Source organism: Haliotis rufescens, unplaced genomic scaffold (genome assembly GCF_023055435.1).
Source record: "Haliotis rufescens isolate VD_foot unplaced genomic scaffold, xgHalRufe1.0.p SCAF_6, whole genome shotgun sequence".
Classification (NCBI taxonomy): domain Eukaryota; kingdom Metazoa; phylum Mollusca; class Gastropoda; order Lepetellida; family Haliotidae; genus Haliotis; species Haliotis rufescens.
In genome coordinates, this window is record NW_025964334.1 from 10638820 (window position 1) to 10658328 (window position 19509).

At 39.0% G+C, this 19509-nt stretch overlaps 1 protein-coding gene across 1 annotated transcript; it reads right to left on the reverse strand.

Annotated features, from left to right (window-relative positions):
- Positions 1–17838: 17838 nt before the first annotated feature.
- On the reverse strand, positions 17839–19454 carry LOC125374694 (serine-enriched protein-like). Its single transcript, XM_048385942.1, has 5 exons — positions 19418–19454; positions 18950–19244; positions 18574–18767; positions 18242–18399; positions 17839–17940 (listed from the first exon to the last, which is right to left on the reverse strand). The coding sequence occupies exons 1-5, from the start codon at positions 19452–19454 to the stop codon at positions 17839–17841; spliced, it is 786 nt and encodes a 261-aa protein (XP_048241899.1).
- Positions 19455–19509: the final 55 nt, after the last annotated feature.

The following is a 19509-nucleotide window of genomic DNA, read 5'->3' on the forward strand; positions in this document are numbered from 1 at the left end:
GGCCGAAGAGGCCAGAAGACAAAGTCGGGAATCGTAATGATTCATGTTACTTGTTTTTAGATCTAAAAAATAATGAAAGACAGAAATGATATTTGGCTAAACTCGACGAATCTAAAGAGCTAAGTATGTATCTCGATGTAATGTTTCCAAGAGTGGAATGCCTTCTTCCTGTAACAGAACAGCTTTATACCTTTGCGTATCACAACACAAATGACAGGGTCATTATTACAACTACATGTCACGATTAATTCAATGTTGACATGAAGGCTTCAGCTTAGCACATTTAGCTAGTGGCACGTGCTGCACTTGTGAATGAGATGACATCACGTGACCAATCTAGTAAGTGTTCTACGGTAATGTCGTTTGTTGTCAAAACATCGACATAATATAATTAGGATGATAATGTGTTTCAGGTGTTTGATTATTTAAGGATTTACGATATCCGTGTTCATTTGCCGGTGTTAATTGGTATCTTGTTATAAAGCATCCATTTGTACACAAGTTAGATTTGATATGAGTGGAACTTTTAGATGCCCGTGATGTAGATGTAGTTACAGAATGTTGGTGGAATTATACACTATCTATCTGTATAAGTATGTGAAAATTACTTGCACTTGAAATATACATGTTTAGCGTTATAGTTTCCACTGACTGAAGACAGTCATTGTGATTTCCTTATTGATATATAATTGAACTAACATAGTTCTGTTATTGAATTGTGTATAAACATAACTGATAGTTTTTTGTTTCAATTTTCCCAAGTGCAAGGGTGACAACACAAAGTTAGAGTGTCAAATGTTGAAAGAGGGTGTTTTTTTTCTGGTGTGTGTATATGACACCCCGCTGTTTCCTTACAATTTGTGTCAGCCAAAGTCAATTCACCGTGTCACTCTTCAGGCAAAGAGTTTGCTAAACTGAACTTTATTGTACTCGGGATTACTCGTGACACATGACCGCATGATTTGAAACTGAGCGGAGGCGCAACGATTTGTTGAGTAGAGGGCTTGGCTATAGATGATATACTCAGCGATGTGTATTTGTTTAATCATAACGGAATGTGTGATTGTACGGTTGCTGATAGATGTTGTAGACAGGCTAGTCAAGTGGTACATGTTTGCGTTTGAATTGACTGGCAATCAAGGCAGTTTGAGAAACAAACTTGCAACATATAACTAGAACCTTTGCGCTCACTGCTTCTGCACTTATATCCCATGCTGTATAGCTTGTAATGGATTGGCATCAACATAAGACATGGGCTTGTTTGCCAATCCAGTTGGATTTCAAGAAATAACTTTGTTTCAACTACTCTTAACTAAGCATTAACATCCAGCCTAATGAAGGCTTTAACTTTCCACAGTTTCTAATTATGGTTACATGCACGCTCACAAAAAATCTTATGTGTTGTATTGTCTCATTCGAACGGGTGAAATATCAAAGTTCATTGCAATTTACATGTGAGACATACATCACACCTAATTATATACAAATGAGCTAATGACATTAACATGCGTGTTCAAGTTCTTTTGATGAAGGAAGCTCTTTGCGCGCAGGTACAATTGGCACCAACATGTTCTTTATTTATAAGTTTAATATGCAGTATATCATGTCAATGTGGGAGGAAAGCCGATAATGGTGCACAACTTTGGTGAAACCGATGTGCAGGGTTTATTGCTGGCAAACTGAGAAACATAATCAGAGTGGATCTAGTTTCAAACCAACAACCATAGGATTCTTGGCCATCTAAAGGACGCAAGTGTGCATTAAGAAATGCGGCGCTCTAGGCCACACCTGTCAACGTTGAAAATGAACGGAAACATATTTTGTATTGTTGAACTATTTTATTTTCTGGCAAAATCGCAATTCAGATAAAATCGCAGTTCCAGGAATGCTCAGTGTAATCTATTATATGATAATACACGTTCTTGCAGGTATTGTATCTGATTCATTGTTACAACATGAACGGTCACCTTGCGAGCAAGGTGAAAATGTTAAACTTAAACAGGTTCATATTTTCTGCCAATATTGTTTAATGAACATAGTAATGCATAACTTGTGTCGCGATGTTTACACACAAGCACACTGACACTGACAAGTAACATTAGTACAATGACACTGTTAAGTACGTGTCGGTATGCTTTGTTCCTTCACACAAACAACAACGTACAATGTGCAAGTCAAGCATCATGTCTGACAATGCTATCGTCTTCACACAGAGAGTAGCTTGATGACTTTATCTTCGTCTTCGTCAACCCCAACCTTGTGACGCTCTAAACGTTATGGTACTGAGCGACAGTGACTGATGTCTTCTTCTTGGCGTCGTCTTCGTCGTCTTGGACAACAGGCTTGCTGCTGTTGGTTCATCCTCTTGTTGGGGAACTGTGAGTATAGTGTGGATATTGATCCTACTGTTTGGAACCTTCTTGTAAGTTCGGTTGATCTTTTCATCTGGTTACACCTGACAGCTGGAAAAAGAGTAAATTTGCAAAAATTAGAACCGCAGTAGAGAGTATTTAATCATGTAATATTCGAAGTTTTTTTTGCAGTCAAAATTTATCAATCACATTAAGAATCATTTGGGTCCTTGAAATGTTTCCCAACGAAATCAATTAATTTTAGAATGCGTGTGGCCCAAGTGAGATCATGGCCAAGAGAACCTGAAGGAGAGTATGTTACATACCTGACAGACGAGCTTCTGTGCTGGTCGTTTGTTTTGGTAGGTCCAGGCTAAATCCAGAAGGGCTGGACCATGTCCCTGATTTTGACATCTCTGGACAAACTGCATACAGGCCGTTTGTAGGTCGGAGAATCCAAATTCCACAGATGCACAGAGTAATCCTGAAAGAGCCGAGGACGTATTGTAATTTGTTTGATAAAATATCATCAAAAGGGTGAAGTTCATATTATGGATAATTGTCTGTGTTTCACTCATGTGTCATCAAGATTAGTGGTATGGGGATATTTTTGTGTTGAAATGAATATCCCATTTAAACAAATAAAGATAGTACTTACCAACCACATTGTTAAAATCGATGTTAGCTTTCCCTGAGTGGACGAATTTGAGGAACGCCCGAAAGTCTCCAATCTGGTAGTCAGGAATGCTGATGGTGAGTTTCTGTGCAAAGGCTGAGTCTTTGATCTTTTTGGTCTTTGATCGTTCCAAGGAGGAGTGTTTCTGATGTTGAAGCAAAAGCTGATATAGGTACCTAGAGAAAAGAAAGAAACAAATTAAAGACGATAGTCATACACAACTAGTAAATGGTCCAAATATTGTTCTCATGTTGAGTACATTCACAGAGTATAAGAGCCAAACAGGCTCTACTTAAACATGCACTTATTATTGTCCTGACCTTTGTAATGGATTTGATTGTTTTCGAGAATATCTTACCTGCTTCGTGTAGCCATTATGGCTTTGACTCCATGAACAGGAGCCTTCTCCTTCCCAACGAGAAAGGTGACGTCACACATATCTGGCATGTTGAGGATGAGGGAGAGGCTGTCCTGTAAGTCCCCTGTGCTTCTAAGCATCATGACGTCTCCCCGACCGGAGGACTGTGAGGGGTGAGAGCGGCCTTGTGATGGGTTGGAACTGGATTGGCTGAACGATCTTGATTTTGAGGTCGTGCTCACGCCTTCATCAGAGGAGTAGTCGCTTGAGTCATAGCCTGACGAGGTACCTTCAGCTGGAATAAGAAAAGAAATCAGTTATGAAACAATATTCAATTTGTTGCAAATGTTATTAAAGCTGAGTGGTGTTTGATGAACAGAACGGGTAGTTGAAATATACTTTGAATAAAAACAACACCAATGAATTATTATCCTGATGTGATAAAAGTGAATAGTGCAAATGTCTCACCGTCTGCGTCATGACCACTGTGGTCAATAGTTTCCATGGCCGAAGAGGCCAGAAGACAAAGTCGGGAATCGTAATGATTCATGTTACTTGTTTTTAGATCTAAAAAATAATGAAAGACAGAAATGATATTTGGCTAAACTCGACGAATCTAAAGAGCTAAGTATGTATCTCGATGTAATGTTTCCAAGAGTGGAATGCCTTCTTCCTGTAACAGAACAGCTTTATACCTTTGCGTATCACAACACAAATGACAGGGTCATTATTACAACTACATGTCACGATTAATTCAATGTTGACATGAAGGCTTCAGCTTAGCACATTTAGCTAGTGGCACGTGCTGCACTTGTGAATGAGATGACATCACGTGACCAATCTAGTAAGTGTTCTACGGTAATGTCGTTTGTTGTCAAAACATCGACATAATATAATTAGGATGATAATGTGTTTCAGGTGTTTGATTATTCAAGGATTTACGATATCCGTGTTCATTTGCCGGTGTTAATTGGTATCTTGTTATAAAGCATCCATTTGTACACAAGTTAGATTTGATATGAGTGGAACTTTTAGATGCCCGTGATGTAGATGTAGTTACAGAATGTTGGTGGAATTATACACTATCTATCTGTATAAATATGTGAAACTTACTTGCACTTGAAATATACATGTTTAGCGTTATAGTTTCCACTGACTGAAGACAGTCATTGTGATTTCCTTATTGATATATAATTGAACTAAAATAGTTCTGTTATTGAATTGTGTATAAACATAACTGATAGTTTTTTGTTTCAGTTTTCCCAATTGCAAGTGTGACAACACAAAGTTAGAGTGTCAAATGTTGAAAGAGAGTGTGTTTTTTTCTGGTGTGTGTATATGACACCCTGCTGTTTCCTTACAATTTGTGTCAGCCAAAGTCAATTCACCGTGTCACTCTTCAGGCAAAGAGTTTGCTAAACTGAACTTTATTGTACTCGGGATTACTCGTGACACATGACCGCATGATTTGAAACTGAGCGGAGGCGCAACGATTTGTTGAGTAGAGGGCTTGGCTATAGATGATATACTCAGCGATGTGTATTTGTTTAATCATAACGGAATGTGTGATTGTACGGTTGCTGATAGATGTTGTAGACAGGCTAGTCAAGTGGTACATGTTTGCGTTTGAATTGACTGGCAATCAAGGCAGTTTGAGAAACAAACTTGCAACATATAACTAGAACCTTTGCGCTCACTGCTTCTGCACTTATATCCCATGCTGTATAGCTTGTAATGGATTGGCATCAACATAAGACATGGGCTTGTTTGCCAATCCAGTTGGATTTCAAGAAATAACTTTGTTTCAACTACTCTTAACTAAGCATTAACATCCAGCCTAATGAAGGCTTTAACTTTCCACAGTTTCTAATTATGGTTACATGCACGCTCACAAAAAATCTTATGTGTTGTATTGTCTCATTCGAACGGGTGAAATATCAAAGTTCATTGCAATTTACATGTGAGACATACATCACACCTAATTATATACAAATGAGCTAATGACATTAACATGCGTGTTCAAGTTCTTTTGATGAAGGAAGCTCTTTGCGCGCAGGTACAATTGGCACCAACATGTTCTTTATTTATAAGTTTAATATGCAGTATATCATGTAAATGTGGGAGGAAAGCCGATAATGGTGCACAACTTTGGTGAAACCGATGTGCAGGGTTTATTGCTGGCAAACTGAGAAACATAATCAGAGTGGATCTAGTTTCAAACCAACAACCATAGGATTCTTGGCCATCTAAAGGACGCAAGTGTGCATTAAGAAATGCGGCGCTCTAGGCCACACCTGTCAACGTTGAAAATGAACGGAAACATATTTTGTATTGTTGAACTATTTTATTTTCTGGCAAAATCGCAATTCAGATAAAATCGCAGTTCCAGGAATGCTCAGTGTAATCTATTATATGATAATACACGTTCTTGCAGGTATTGTATCTGATTCATTGTTACAACATGAACGGTCACCTTGCGAGCAAGGTGAAAATGTTAAACTTAAACAGGTTCATATTTTCTGCCAATATTGTTTAATGAACATAGTAATGCATAACTTGTGTCGCGATGTTTACACACAAGCACACTGACACTGACAAGTAACATTAGTACAATGACACTGTTAAGTACGTGTCGGTATGCTTTGTTCCTTCACACAAACAACAACGTACAATGTGCAAGTCAAGCATCATGTCTGACAATGCTATCGTCTTCACACAGAGAGTAGCTTGATGACTTTATCTTCGTCTTCGTCAACCCCAACCTTGTGACGCTCTAAACGTTATGGGACTGAGCGACAGTGACTGATGTCTTCTTCTTGGCGTCGTCTTCGTCGTCTTGGACAACAGGCTTGCTGCTGTTGGTTCATCCTCTTGTTGGGGAACTGTGAGTATAGTGTGGATATTGATCCTACTGTTTGGAACCTTCTTGTAAGTTCGGTTGATCTTTTCATCTGGTTACACCTGACAGCTGGAAAAAGAGTAAATTTGCAAAAATTAGAACCGCAGTAGAGAGTATTTAATCATGTAATATTCGAAGTTTTTTTTGCAGTCAAAATTTATCAATCACATTAAGAATCATTTGGGTCCTTGAAATGTTTCCCAACGAAATCAATTAATTTTAGAATGCGTGTGGCCCAAGTGAGATCATGGCCAAGAGAACCTGAAGGAGAGTATGTTACATACCTGACAGACGAGCTTCTGTGCTGGTCGTTTGTTTTGGTAGGTCCAGGCTAAATCCAGAAGGGCTGGACCATGTCCCTGATTTTGACATCTCTGGACAAACTGCATACAGGCCGTTTGTAGGTCGGAGAATCCAAATTCCACAGATGCACAGAGTAATCCTGAAAGAGCCGAGGACGTATTGTAATTTGTTTGATAAAATATCATCAAAAGGGTGAAGTTCATATTATGGATAATTGTCTGTGTTTCACTCATGTGTCATCAAGATTAGTGGTATGGGGATATTTTTGTGTTGAAATGAATATCCCATTTAAACAAATAAAGATAGTACTTACCAACCACATTGTTAAAATCGATGTTAGCTTTCCCTGAGTGGACGAATTTGAGGAACGCCCGAAAGTCTCCAATCTGGTAGTCAGGAATGCTGATGGTGAGTTTCTGTGCAAAGGCTGAGTCTTTGATCTTTTTGGTCTTTGATCGTTCCAAGGAGGAGTGTTTCTGATGTTGAAGCAAAAGCTGATATAGGTACCTAGAGAAAAGAAAGAAAGAAATTAAAGACGATAGTCATACACAACTAGTAAATGGTCCAAATATTGTTCTCATGTTGAGTACATTCACAGAGTATAAGAGCCAAACAGGCTCTACTTAAACATGCACTTATTATTGTCCTGACCTTTGTAATGGATTTGATTGTTTTCGAGAATATCTTACCTGCTTCGTGTAGCCATTATGGCTTTGACTCCATGAACAGGAGCCTTCTCCTTCCCAACGAGAAAGGTGACGTCACACATATCTGGCATGTTGAGGATGAGGGAGAGGCTGTCCTGTAAGTCCCCTGTGCTTCTAAGCATCATGACGTCTCCCCGACCGGAGGACTGTGAGGGGTGAGAGCGGCCTTGTGATGGGTTGGAACTGGATTGGCTGAACGATCTTGATTTTGAGGTCGTGCTCACGCCTTCATCAGAGGAGTAGTCGCTTGAGTCATAGCCTGACGAGGTACCTTCAGCTGGAATAAGAAAAGAAATCAGTTATGAAACAATATTCAATTTGTTGCAAATGTTATTAAAGCTGAGTGGTGTTTGATGAACAGAACGGGTAGTTGAAATATACTTTGAATAAAAACAACACCAATGAATTATTATCCTGATGTGATAAAAGTGAATAGTGCAAATGTCTCACCGTCTGCGTCATGACCACTGTGGTCAATAGTTTCCATGGCCGAAGAGGCCAGAAGACAAAGTCGGGAATCGTAATGATTCATGTTACTTGTTTTTAGATCTAAATAATAATGAAAGACAGAAATGATATTTGGCTAAACTCGACGAATCTAAAGAGCTAAGTATGTATCTCGATGTAATGTTTCCAAGAGTGGAATGCCTTCTTCCTGTAACAGAACAGCTTTATACCTTTGCGTATCACAACACAAATGACAGGGTCATTACTACAACTACATGTCACGATTAATTCAATGTTGACATGAAGGCTTCAGCTTAGCACATTTAGCTAGTGGCACGTGCTGCACTTGTGAATGAGATGACATCACGTGACCAATCTAGTAAGTGTTCTACGTTAATGTCGTTTGTTGTCAAAACATCGACATAATATAATTAGGATGATAATGTGTTTCAGGTGTTTGATTATTTAAGGATTTACGATATCCGTGTTCATTTGCCGGTGTTAATTGGTATCTTGTTATAAAGCATCCATTTGTACACAAGTTAGATTTGATATGAGTGGAACTTTTAGATGCCCGTGATGTAGATGTAGTTACAGAATGTTGGTGGAATTATACACTATCTATCTGTATAAATATGTGAAACTTACTTGCACTTGAAATATACATGTTTAGCGTTATAGTTTCCACTGACTGAAGACAGTCATTGTGATTTCCTTATTGATATATAATTGAACTAAAATAGTTCTGTTATTGAATTGTGTATAAACATAACTGATAGTTTTTTGTTTCAGTTTTCCCAATTGCAAGTGTGACAACACAAAGTTAGAGTGTCAAATGTTGAAAGAGAGTGTGTTTTTTTCTGGTGTGTGTATATGACACCCTGCTGTTTCCTTACAATTTGTGTCAGCCAAAGTCAATTCACCGTGTCACTCTTCAGGCAAAGAGTTTGCTAAACTGAACTTTATTGTACTCGGGATTACTCGTGACACATGACCGCATGATTTGAAACTGAGCGGAGGCGCAACGATTTGTTGAGTAGAGGGCTTGGCTATAGATGATATACTCAGCGATGTGTATTTGTTTAATCATAACGGAATGTGTGATTGTACGGTTGCTGATAGATGTTGTAGACAGGCTAGTCAAGTGGTACATGTTTGCGTTTGAATTGACTGGCAATCAAGGCAGTTTGAGAAACAAACTTGCAACATATAACTAGAACCTTTGCGCTCACTGCATCTGCACTTATATCCCATGCTGTATAGCTTGTAATGGATTGGCATCAACATAAGACATGGGCTTGTTTGCCAATCCAGTTGGATTTCAAGAAATAACTTTGTTTCAACTACTCTTAACTAAGCATTAACATCCAGCCTAATGAAGGCTTTAGCTTTCCACAGTTTCTAATTATGGTTACATGCACGCTCACAAAAAATCTTATGTGTTGTATTGTCTCATTCGAACGGGTGAAATATCAAAGTTCATTGCAATTTACATGTGAGACATACATCACACCTAATTATATACAAATGAGCTAATGACATTAACATGCGTGTTCAAGTTCTTTTGATGAAGGAAGCTCTTTGCGCGCAGGTACAATTGGCACCAACATGTTCTTTATTTATAAGTTTAATATGCAGTATATCATGTAAATGTGGGAGGAAAGCCGATAATGGTGCACAACTTTGGTGAAACCGATGTGCAGGGTTTATTGCTGGCAAACTGAGAATCATAATCAGAGTGGATCTAGTTTCAAACCAACAACCATAGGATTCTTGGCCGTCTAAAGGACGCAAGTGTGCATTAAGAAATGCGGCGCTCTAGGCCACACCTGTCAACGTTGAAAATGAACGGAAACATATTTTGTATTGTTGAACTATTTTATTTTCTGGCAAAATCGCAATTCAGATAAAATCGCAGTTCCAGGAATGCTCAGTGTAATCTATTATATGATAATACACGTTCTTGCAGGTATTGTATCTGTTTCATTGTTACAACATGAACGGTCACCTTGCGAGCAAGGTGAAAATGTTAAACTTAAACAGGTTCATATTTTCTGCCAATATTGTTTAATGAACATAGTAATGCATAACTTGTGTCGCGATGTTTACACACAAGCACACTGACACTGACAAGTAACATTAGTACAATGACACTGTTAAGCACGTGTCGGTATGCTTTGTTCCTTCACATAAACAACAACGTACAATGTGCAAGTCAAGCATCATGTCTGACAATGCTATCGTCTTCACACAGAGAGTGTCTTGATGACTTTATCTTCGTCTTCGTCAACCCCAACCTTGTGACGCTCTAAACGTTATGGGACTGAGCGACAGTGACTGATGTCTTCTTCTTGGCGTCGTCTTCGTCGTCTTGGACAACAGGCTTGCTGCTGTTGGTTCATCCTCTTGTTGGGGAACTGTGAGTATAGTGTGGATATTGATCCTACTGTTTGGAACCTTCTTGTAAGTTCGGTTGATCTTTTCATCTGGTTACACCTGACAGCTGGAAAAAGAGTAAATTTGCAAAAATTAGAACCGCAGTAGAGAGTATTTAATCATGTAATATTCGAAGTTTTTTTTGCAGTCAAAATTTATCAATCACATTAAGAATCATTTGGGTCCTTGAAATGTTTCCCAACGAAATCAATTAAATTTTAGAATGCGTGTGGCCCAAGTGAGATCATGGCCAAGAGAACCTGAAGGAGAGTATGTTACATACCTGACAGACGAGCTTCTGTGCTGGTCGTTTGTTTTGGTAGGTCCAGGCTAAATCCAGAAGGGCTGGACCATGTCCCTGATTTTGACATCTCTGGACAAACTGCATACAGGCCGTTTGTAGGTCGGAGAATCCAAATTCCACAGATGCACAGAGTAATCCTGAAAGAGCCGAGGACGTATTGTAATGTGTTTGATAAAATATCATCAAAAGGGTGAAGTTCATATTATGGATAATTGTCTGTGTTTCGCTCATGTGTCATCAAGATTAGTGGTATGGGGATATTTTTGTGTTGAAATGAATATCCCATTTAAACAAATAAAGATAGTACTTACCAACCACATTGTTAAAATCGATGTTAGCTTTCCCTGAGTGGACGAATTTGAGGAACGCCCGAAAGTCTCCAATCTGGTAGTCAGGAATGCTGATGGTGAGTTTCTGTGCAAAGGCTGAGTCTTTGATCTTTTTGGTCTTTGATCGTTCCAAGGAGGAGTGTTTCTGATGTTGAAGCAAAAGCTGATATAGGTACCTAGAGAAAAGAAAGAAACAAATTAAAGACGATAGTCATACACAACTAGTAAATGGTCCAAATATTGTTCTCATGTTGAGTACATTCACAGAGTATAAGAGCCAAACAGGCTCTACTTAAACATGCACTTATTATTGTCCTGACCTTTGTAATGGATTTGATTGTTTTCGAGAATATCTTACCTGCTTCGTGTAGCCATTATGGCTTTGACTCCATGAACAGGAGCCTTCTCCTTCCCAACGAGAAAGGTGACGTCACACATATCTGGCATGTTGAGGATGAGGGAGAGGCTGTCCTGTAAGTCCCCTGTGCTTCTAAGCATCATGACGTCTCCCCGACCGGAGGACTGTGAGGGGTGAGAGCGGCCTTGTGATGGGTTGGAACTGGATTGGCTGAACGATCTTGATTTTGAGGTCGTGCTCACGCCTTCATCAGAGGAGTAGTCGCTTGAGTCATAGCCTGACGAGGTACCTTCAGCTGGAATAAGAAAAGAAATCAGTTATGAAACAATATTCAATTTGTTGCAAATGTTATTAAAGCTGAGTGGTGTTTGATGAACAGAACGGGTAGTTGAAATATACTTTGAATAAAAACAACACCAATGAATTATTATCCTGATGTGATAAAAGTGAATAGTGCAAATGTCTCACCGTCTGCGTCATGACCACTGTGGTCAATAGTTTCCATGGCCGAAGAGGCCAGAAGACAAAGTCGGGAATCGTAATGATTCATGTTACTTGTTTTTAGATCTAAAAAATAATGAAAGACAGAAATGATATTTGGCTAAACTCGACGAATCTAAAGAGCTAAGTATGTATCTCGATGTAATGTTTCCAAGAGTGGAATGCCTTCTTCCTGTAACAGAACAGCTTTATACCTTTGCGTATCACAACACAAATGACAGGGTCATTACTACAACTACATGTCACGATTAATTCAATGTTGACATGAAGGCTTCAGCTTAGCACATTTAGCTAGTGGCACGTGCTGCACTTGTGAATGAGATGACATCACGTGACCAATCTAGTAAGTGTTCTACGTTAATGTCGTTTGTTGTCAAAACATAGACATAATATAATTAGGATGATAATGTGTTTCAGGTGTTTGATTATTTAAGGATTTACGATATCCGTGTTCATTTGCCGGTGTTAATTGGTATCTTGTTATAAAGCATCCATTTGTACACAAGTTAGATTTGATATGAGTGGAACTTTTAGATGCCCGTGATGTAGATGTAGTTACAGAATGTTGGTGGAATTATACACTATCTATCTGTATAAGTATGTGAAAATTACTTGCACTTGAAATATACATGTTTAGCGTTATAGTTTCCACTGACTGAAGACAGTCATTGTGATTTCCTTATTGATATATAATTGAACTAACATAGTTCTGTTATTGAATTGTGTATAAACATAACTGATAGTTTTTTGTTTCAATTTTCCCAAGTGCAAGGGTGACAACACAAAGTTAGAGTGTCAAATGTTGAAAGAGGGTGTTTTTTTTCTGGTGTGTGTATATGACACCCCGCTGTTTCCTTACAATTTGTGTCAGCCAAAGTCAATTCACCGTGTCACTCTTCAGGCAAAGAGTTTGCTAAACTGAACTTTATTGTACTCGGGATTACTCGTGACACATGACCGCATGATTTGAAACTGAGCGGAGGCGCAACGATTTGTTGAGTAGAGGGCTTGGCTATAGATGATATACTCAGCGATGTGTATTTGTTTAATCATAACGGAATGTGTGATTGTACGGTTGCTGATAGATGTTGTAGACAGGCTAGTCAAGTGGTACATGTTTGCGTTTGAATTGACTGGCAATCAAGGCAGTTTGAGAAACAAACTTGCAACATATAACTAGAACCTTTGCGCTCACTGCTTCTGCACTTATATCCCATGCTGTATAGCTTGTAATGGATTGGCATCAACATAAGACATGGGCTTGTTTGCCAATCCAGTTGGATTTCAAGAAATAACTTTGTTTCAACTACTCTTAACTAAGCATTAACATCCAGCCTAATGAAGGCTTTAACTTTCCACAGTTTCTAATTATGGTTACATGCACGCTCACAAAAAATCTTATGTGTTGTATTGTCTCATTCGAACGGGTGAAATATCAAAGTTCATTGCAATTTACATGTGAGACATACATCACACCTAATTATATACAAATGAGCTAATGACATTAACATGCGTGTTCAAGTTCTTTTGATGAAGGAAGCTCTTTGCGCGCAGGTACAATTGGCACCAACATGTTCTTTATTTATAAGTTTAATATGCAGTATATCATGTAAATGTGGGAGGAAAGCCGATAATGGTGCACAACTTTGGTGAAACCGATGTGCAGGGTTTATTGCTGGCAAACTGAGAATCATAATCAGAGTGGATCTAGTTTCAAACCAACAACCATAGGATTCTTGGCCATCTAAAGGACGCAAGTGTGCATTAAGAAATGCGGCGCTCTAGGCCACACCTGTCAACGTTGAAAATGAACGGAAACATATTTTGTATTGTTGAACTATTTTATTTTCTGGCAAAATCGCAATTCAGATAAAATCGCAGTTCCTGGAATGCTCAGTGTAATCTATTATATGATAATACACGTTCTTGCAGGTATTGTATCTGTTTCATTGTTACAACATGAACGGTCACCTTGCGAGCAAGGTGAAAATGTTAAACTTAAACAGGTTCATATTTTCTGCCAATATTGTTTAATGAACATAGTAATGCATAACTTGTGTCGCGATGTTTACACACAAGCACACTGACACTGACAAGTAACATTAGTACAATGACACTGTTAAGCACGTGTCGGTATGCTTTGTTCCTTCACATAAACAACAACGTACAATGTGCAAGTCAAGCATCATGTCTGACAATGCTATCGTCTTCACACAGAGAGTGTCTTGATGACTTTATCTTCGTCTTCGTCAACCCCAACCTTGTGACGCTCTAAACGTTATGGGACTGAGCGACAGTGACTGATGTCTTCTTCTTGGCGTCGTCTTCGTCGTCTTGGACAACAGGCTTGCTGCTGTTGGTTCATCCTCTTGTTGGGGAACTGTGAGTATAGTGTGGATATTGATCCTACTGTTTGGAACCTTCTTGTAAGTTCGGTTGATCTTTTCATCTGGTTACACCTGACAGCTGGAAAAAGAGTAAATTTGCAAAAATTAGAACCGCAGTAGAGAGTATTTAATCATGTAATATTCGAAGTTTTTTTTGCAGTCAAAATTTATCAATCACATTAAGAATCATTTGGGTCCTTGAAATGTTTCCCAACGAAATCAATTATATTTTAGAATGCGTGTGGCCCAAGTGAGATCATGGCCAAGAGAACCTGAAGGAGAGTATGTTACATACCTGACAGACGAGCTTCTGTGCTGGTCGTTTGTTTTGGTAGGTCCAGGCTAAATCCAGAAGGGCTGGACCATGTCCCTGATTTTGACATCTCTGGACAAACTGCATACAGGCCGTTTGTAGGTCGGAGAATCCAAATTCCACAGATGCACAGAGTAATCCTGAAAGAGCCGAGGACGTATTGTAATGTGTTTGATAAAATATCATCAAAAGGGTGAAGTTCATATTATGGATAATTGTCTGTGTTTCGCTCATGTGTCATCAAGATTAGTGGTATGGGGATATTTTTGTGTTGAAATGAATATCCCATTTAAACAAATAAAGATAGTACTTACCAACCACATTGTTAAAATCGATGTTAGCTTTCCCTGAGTGGACGAATTTGAGGAACGCCCGAAAGTCTCCAATCTGGTAGTCAGGAATGCTGATGGTGAGTTTCTGTGCAAAGGCTGAGTCTTTGATCTTTTTGGTCTTTGATCGTTCCAAGGAGGAGTGTTTCTGATGTTGAAGCAAAAGCTGATATAGGTACCTAGAGAAAAGAAAGAAACAAATTAAAGACGATAGTCATACACAACTAGTAAATGGTCCAAATATTGTTCTCATGTTGAGTACATTCACAGAGTATAAGAGCCAAACAGGCTCTACTTAAACATGCACTTATTATTGTCCTGACCTTTGTAATGGATTTGATTGTTTTCGAGAATATCTTACCTGCTTCGTGTAGCCATTATGGCTTTGACTCCATGAACAGGAGCCTTCTCCTTCCCAACGAGAAAGGTGACGTCACACATATCTGGCATGTTGAGGATGAGGGAGAGGCTGTCCTGTAAGTCCCCTGTGCTTCTAAGCATCATGACGTCTCCCCGACCGGAGGACTGTGAGGGGTGAGAGCGGCCTTGTGATGGGTTGGAACTGGATTGGCTGAACGATCTTGATTTTGAGGTCGTGCTCACGCCTTCATCAGAGGAGTAGTCGCTTGAGTCATAGCCTGACGAGGTACCTTCAGCTGGAATAAGAAAAGAAATCAGTTATGAAACAATATTCAATTTGTTGCAAATGTTATTAAAGCTGAGTGGTGTTTGATGAACAGAACGGGTAGTTGAAATATACTTTGAATAAAAACAACACCAATGAATTATTATCCTGATGTGATAAAAGTGAATAGTGCAAATGTCTCACCGTCTGCGTCATGACCACTGTGGTCAATAGTTTCCATGGCCGAAGAGGCCAGAAGACAAAGTCGGGAATCGTAATGATTCATGTTACTTGTTTTTAGATCTAAATAATAATGAAAGACAGAAATGATATTTGGCTAAACTCGACGAATCTAAAGAGCTAAGTATGTATCTCGATGTAATGTTTCCAAGAGTGGAATGCCTTCTTCCTGTAACAGAACAGCTTTATACCTTTGCGTATCACAACACAAATTACAGGGTCATTATTACAACTACATGTCACGATTAATTCAATGTTGACATGAAGGCTTCAGCTTAGCACATTTAGCTAGTGGCACGTGCTGCACTTGTGAATGAGATGACATCACGTGACCAATCTAGTAAGTGTTCTACGGTAATGTCGTTTGTTGTCAAAACATCGACATAATATAATTAGGATGATAATGTGTTTCAGGTGTTTGATTATTTAAGGATTTACGATATCCGTGTTCATTTGCCGGTGTTAATTGGTATCTTGTTATAAAGCATCCATTTGTACACAAGTTAGATTTGATATGAGTGGAACTTTTAGATGCCCGTGATGTAGATGTAGTTACAGAATGTTGGTGGAATTATACACTATCTATCTGTATAAATATGTGAAACTTACTTGCACTTGAAATATACATGTTTAGCGTTATAGTTTCCACTGACTGAAGACAGTCATTGTAATTTCCTTATTGATATATAATTGAACTAAAATAGTTCTGTTATTGAATTGTGTATAAACATAACTGATAGTTTTTTGTTTCAATTTTCCCAATTGCAAGTGTGACAACACAAAGTTAGAGTGTCAAATGTTGAAAGAGAGTGTTTTTTTTCTGGTGTGTGTATATGACACCCCGCTGTTTCCTTACAATTTGTGTTAGCCAAAGTCAATTCACCGTGTCACTCTTCAGGCAAAGAGTTTGCTAAACTGAACTTTATTGTACTCGGGATTACTCGTGACACATGACCGCATGATTTGAAACTGAGCGGAGGCGCAACGATTTGTTGAGTAGAGGGCTTGGCTATAGATGATATACTCAGCGATGTGTATTTGTTTAATCATAACGGAATGTGTGATTGTACGGTTGCTGATAGATGTTGTAGACAGGCTAGTCAAGTGGTACATGTTTGCGTTTGAATTGACTGGCAATCAAGGCAGTTTGAGAAACAAACTTGCAACATATAACTAGAACCTTTGCGCTCACTGCTTCTGCACTTATATCCCATGCTGTATAGCTTGTAATGGATTGGCATCAACATAAGACATGGGCTTGTTTGCCAATCCAGTTGGATTTCAAGAAATAACTTTGTTTCAACTACTCTTAACTAAGCATTAACATCCAGCCTAATGAAGGCTTTAACTTTCCACAGTTTCTAATTATGGTTACATGCACGCTCACAAAAAATCTTATGTGTTGTATTGTCTCATTCGAACGGGTGAAATATCAAAGTTCATTGCAATTTACATGTGAGACATACATCACACCTAATTATATACAAATGAGCTAATGACATTAACATGCGTGTTCAAGTTCTTTTGATGAAGGAAGCTCTTTGCGCGCAGGTACAATTGGCACCAACATGTTCTTTATTTATAAGTTTAATATGCAGTATATCATGTAAATGTGGGAGGAAAGCCGATAATGGTGCACAACTTTGGTGAAACCGATGTGCAGGGTTTATTGCTGGCAAACTGAGAATCATAATCAGAGTGGATCTAGTTTCAAACCAACAACCATAGGATTCTTGACCATCTAAAGGACGCAAGTGTGCATTAAGAAATGCGGCGCTCTAGGCCACACCTGTCAACGTTGAAAATGAACGGAAACATATTTTGTATATTTGAACTATTTTATTTTCTGGCAAAATCGCAATTCAGATAAAATCGCAGTTCCAGGAATGCTCAGTGTAATCTATTATATGATAATACACGTTCTTGCAGGTATTGTATCTGTTTCATTGTTACAACTTGAACGGTCACCTTGCGAGCAAGGTGAAAATGTTAAACTTAAACAGGTTCATATTTTCTGCCAATATTGTTTAATGAACATAGTAATGCATAACTTGTGTCGCGATGTTTACACACAAGCACACTGACACTGACAAGTAACATTAGTACAATGACACTGTTAAGCACGTGTCGGTATGCTTTGTTCCTTCACACAAACAACAACGTACAATGTGCAAGTCAAGCATCATGTCTGACAATGCTATCGTCTTCACACAGAGAGTGTCTTGATGACTTTATCTTCGTCTTCGTCAACCCCAACCTTGTGGCGCTCTAAACGTTATGGGACTGAGCGACAGTGACTGATGTCTTCTTCTTGGCGTCGTCTTCGTCGTCTTGGACAACAGGCTTGCTGCTGTTGGTTCATCCTCTTGTTGGGGAACTGTGAGTATAGTGTGGATATTGATCCTACTGTTTGGAACCTTCTTGTAAGTTCGGTTGATCTTTTCATCTGGTTACACCTGACAGCTGGAAGAGAGTAAATTTGCAAAAATTAGAACCGCAGTAGAGAGTATTTAATCATGTAATATTCGAAGTTTTTTTTGCAGTCAAAATTTATCAATCACATTAAGAATCATTTGGGTCCTTGAAATGTTTCCCAACGAAATCAATTATATTTTAGAATGCGTGTGGCCCAAGTGAGATCATGGCCAAGAGAACCTGAAGGAGAGTATGTTACATACCTGACAGACGAGCTTCTGTGCTGGTCGTTTGTTTTGGTAGGTCCAGGCTAAATCCAGAAGGGCTGGACCATGTCCCTGATTTTGACATCTCTGGACAAACTGCATACAGGCCGTTTGTAGGTCGGAGAATCCAAATTCCACAGATGCACAGAGTAATCCTGAAAGAGCCGAGGACGTATTGTAATGTGTTTGATAAAATATCATCAAAAGGGTGAAGTTCATATTATGGATAATTGTCTGTGTTTCGCTCATGTGTCATCAAGATTAGTGGTATGGGGATATTTTTGTGTTGAAATGAATATCCCATTTAAACAAATAAAGATAGTACTTACCAACCACATTGTTAAAATCGATGTTAGCTTTCCCTGAGTGGACGAATTTGAGGAACGCCCGAAAGTCTCCAATCTGGTAGTCAGGAATGCTGATGGTGAGTTTCTGTGCAAAGGCTGAGTCTTTGATCTTTTTGGTCTTTGATCGTTCCAAGGAGGAGTGTTTCTGATGTTGAAGCAAAAGCTGATATAGGTACCTAGAGAAAAGAAAGAAACAAATTAAAGACGATAGTCATACACAACTAGTAAATGGTCCAAATATTGTTCTCATGTTGAGTACATTCACAGAGTATAAGAGCCAAACAGGCTCTACTTAAACATGCACTTATTATTGTCCTGACCTTTGTAATGGATTTGATTGTTTTCGAGAATATCTTACCTGCTTCGTGTAGCCATTATGGCTTTGACTCCATGAACAGGAGCCTTCTCCTTCCCAACGAGAAAGGTGACGTCACACATATCTGGCATGTTGAGGATGAGGGAGAGGCTGTCCTGTAAGTCCCCTGTGCTTCTAAGCATCATGACGTCTCCCCGACCGGAGGACTGTGAGGGGTGAGAGCGGCCTTGTGATGGGTTGGAACTGGATTGGCTGAACGATCTTGATTTTGAGGTCGTGCTCACGCCTTCATCAGAGGAGTAGTCGCTTGAGTCATAGCCTGACGAGGTACCTTCAGCTGGAATAAGAAAAGAAATCAGTTATGAAACAATATTCAATTTGTTGCAAATGTTATTAAAGCTGAGTGGTGTTTGATGAACAGAACGGGTAGTTGAAATATACTTTGAATAAAAACAACACCAATGAATTATTATCCTGATGTGATAAAAGTGAATAGTGCAAATGTCTCACCGTCTGCGTCATGACCACTGTGGTCAATAGTTTCCATGGCCGAAGAGGCCAGAAGACAAAGTCGGGAATCGTAATGATTCATGTTACTTGTT

Bases quoted from the DNA above. Each gene is read 5' to 3' on its own strand.
- LOC125374694 (XM_048385942.1), bottom strand. From the start codon at position 19,454: ATGGAAACTATTGACCACAGTGGTCATGACGCAGACG. The intron at 19,245-19,417 runs GTGAGACATTTG...TTCTTATTCCAG, and splicing joins CAGTGGTCATGACGCAGACG to CTGAAGGTACCTCGTCAGGC. The intron at 17,941-18,241 runs GTATGTAACATA...CTATACTCACAG, and splicing joins CACAGAAGCTCGTCTGTCAG to TTCCCCAACAAGAGGATGAA.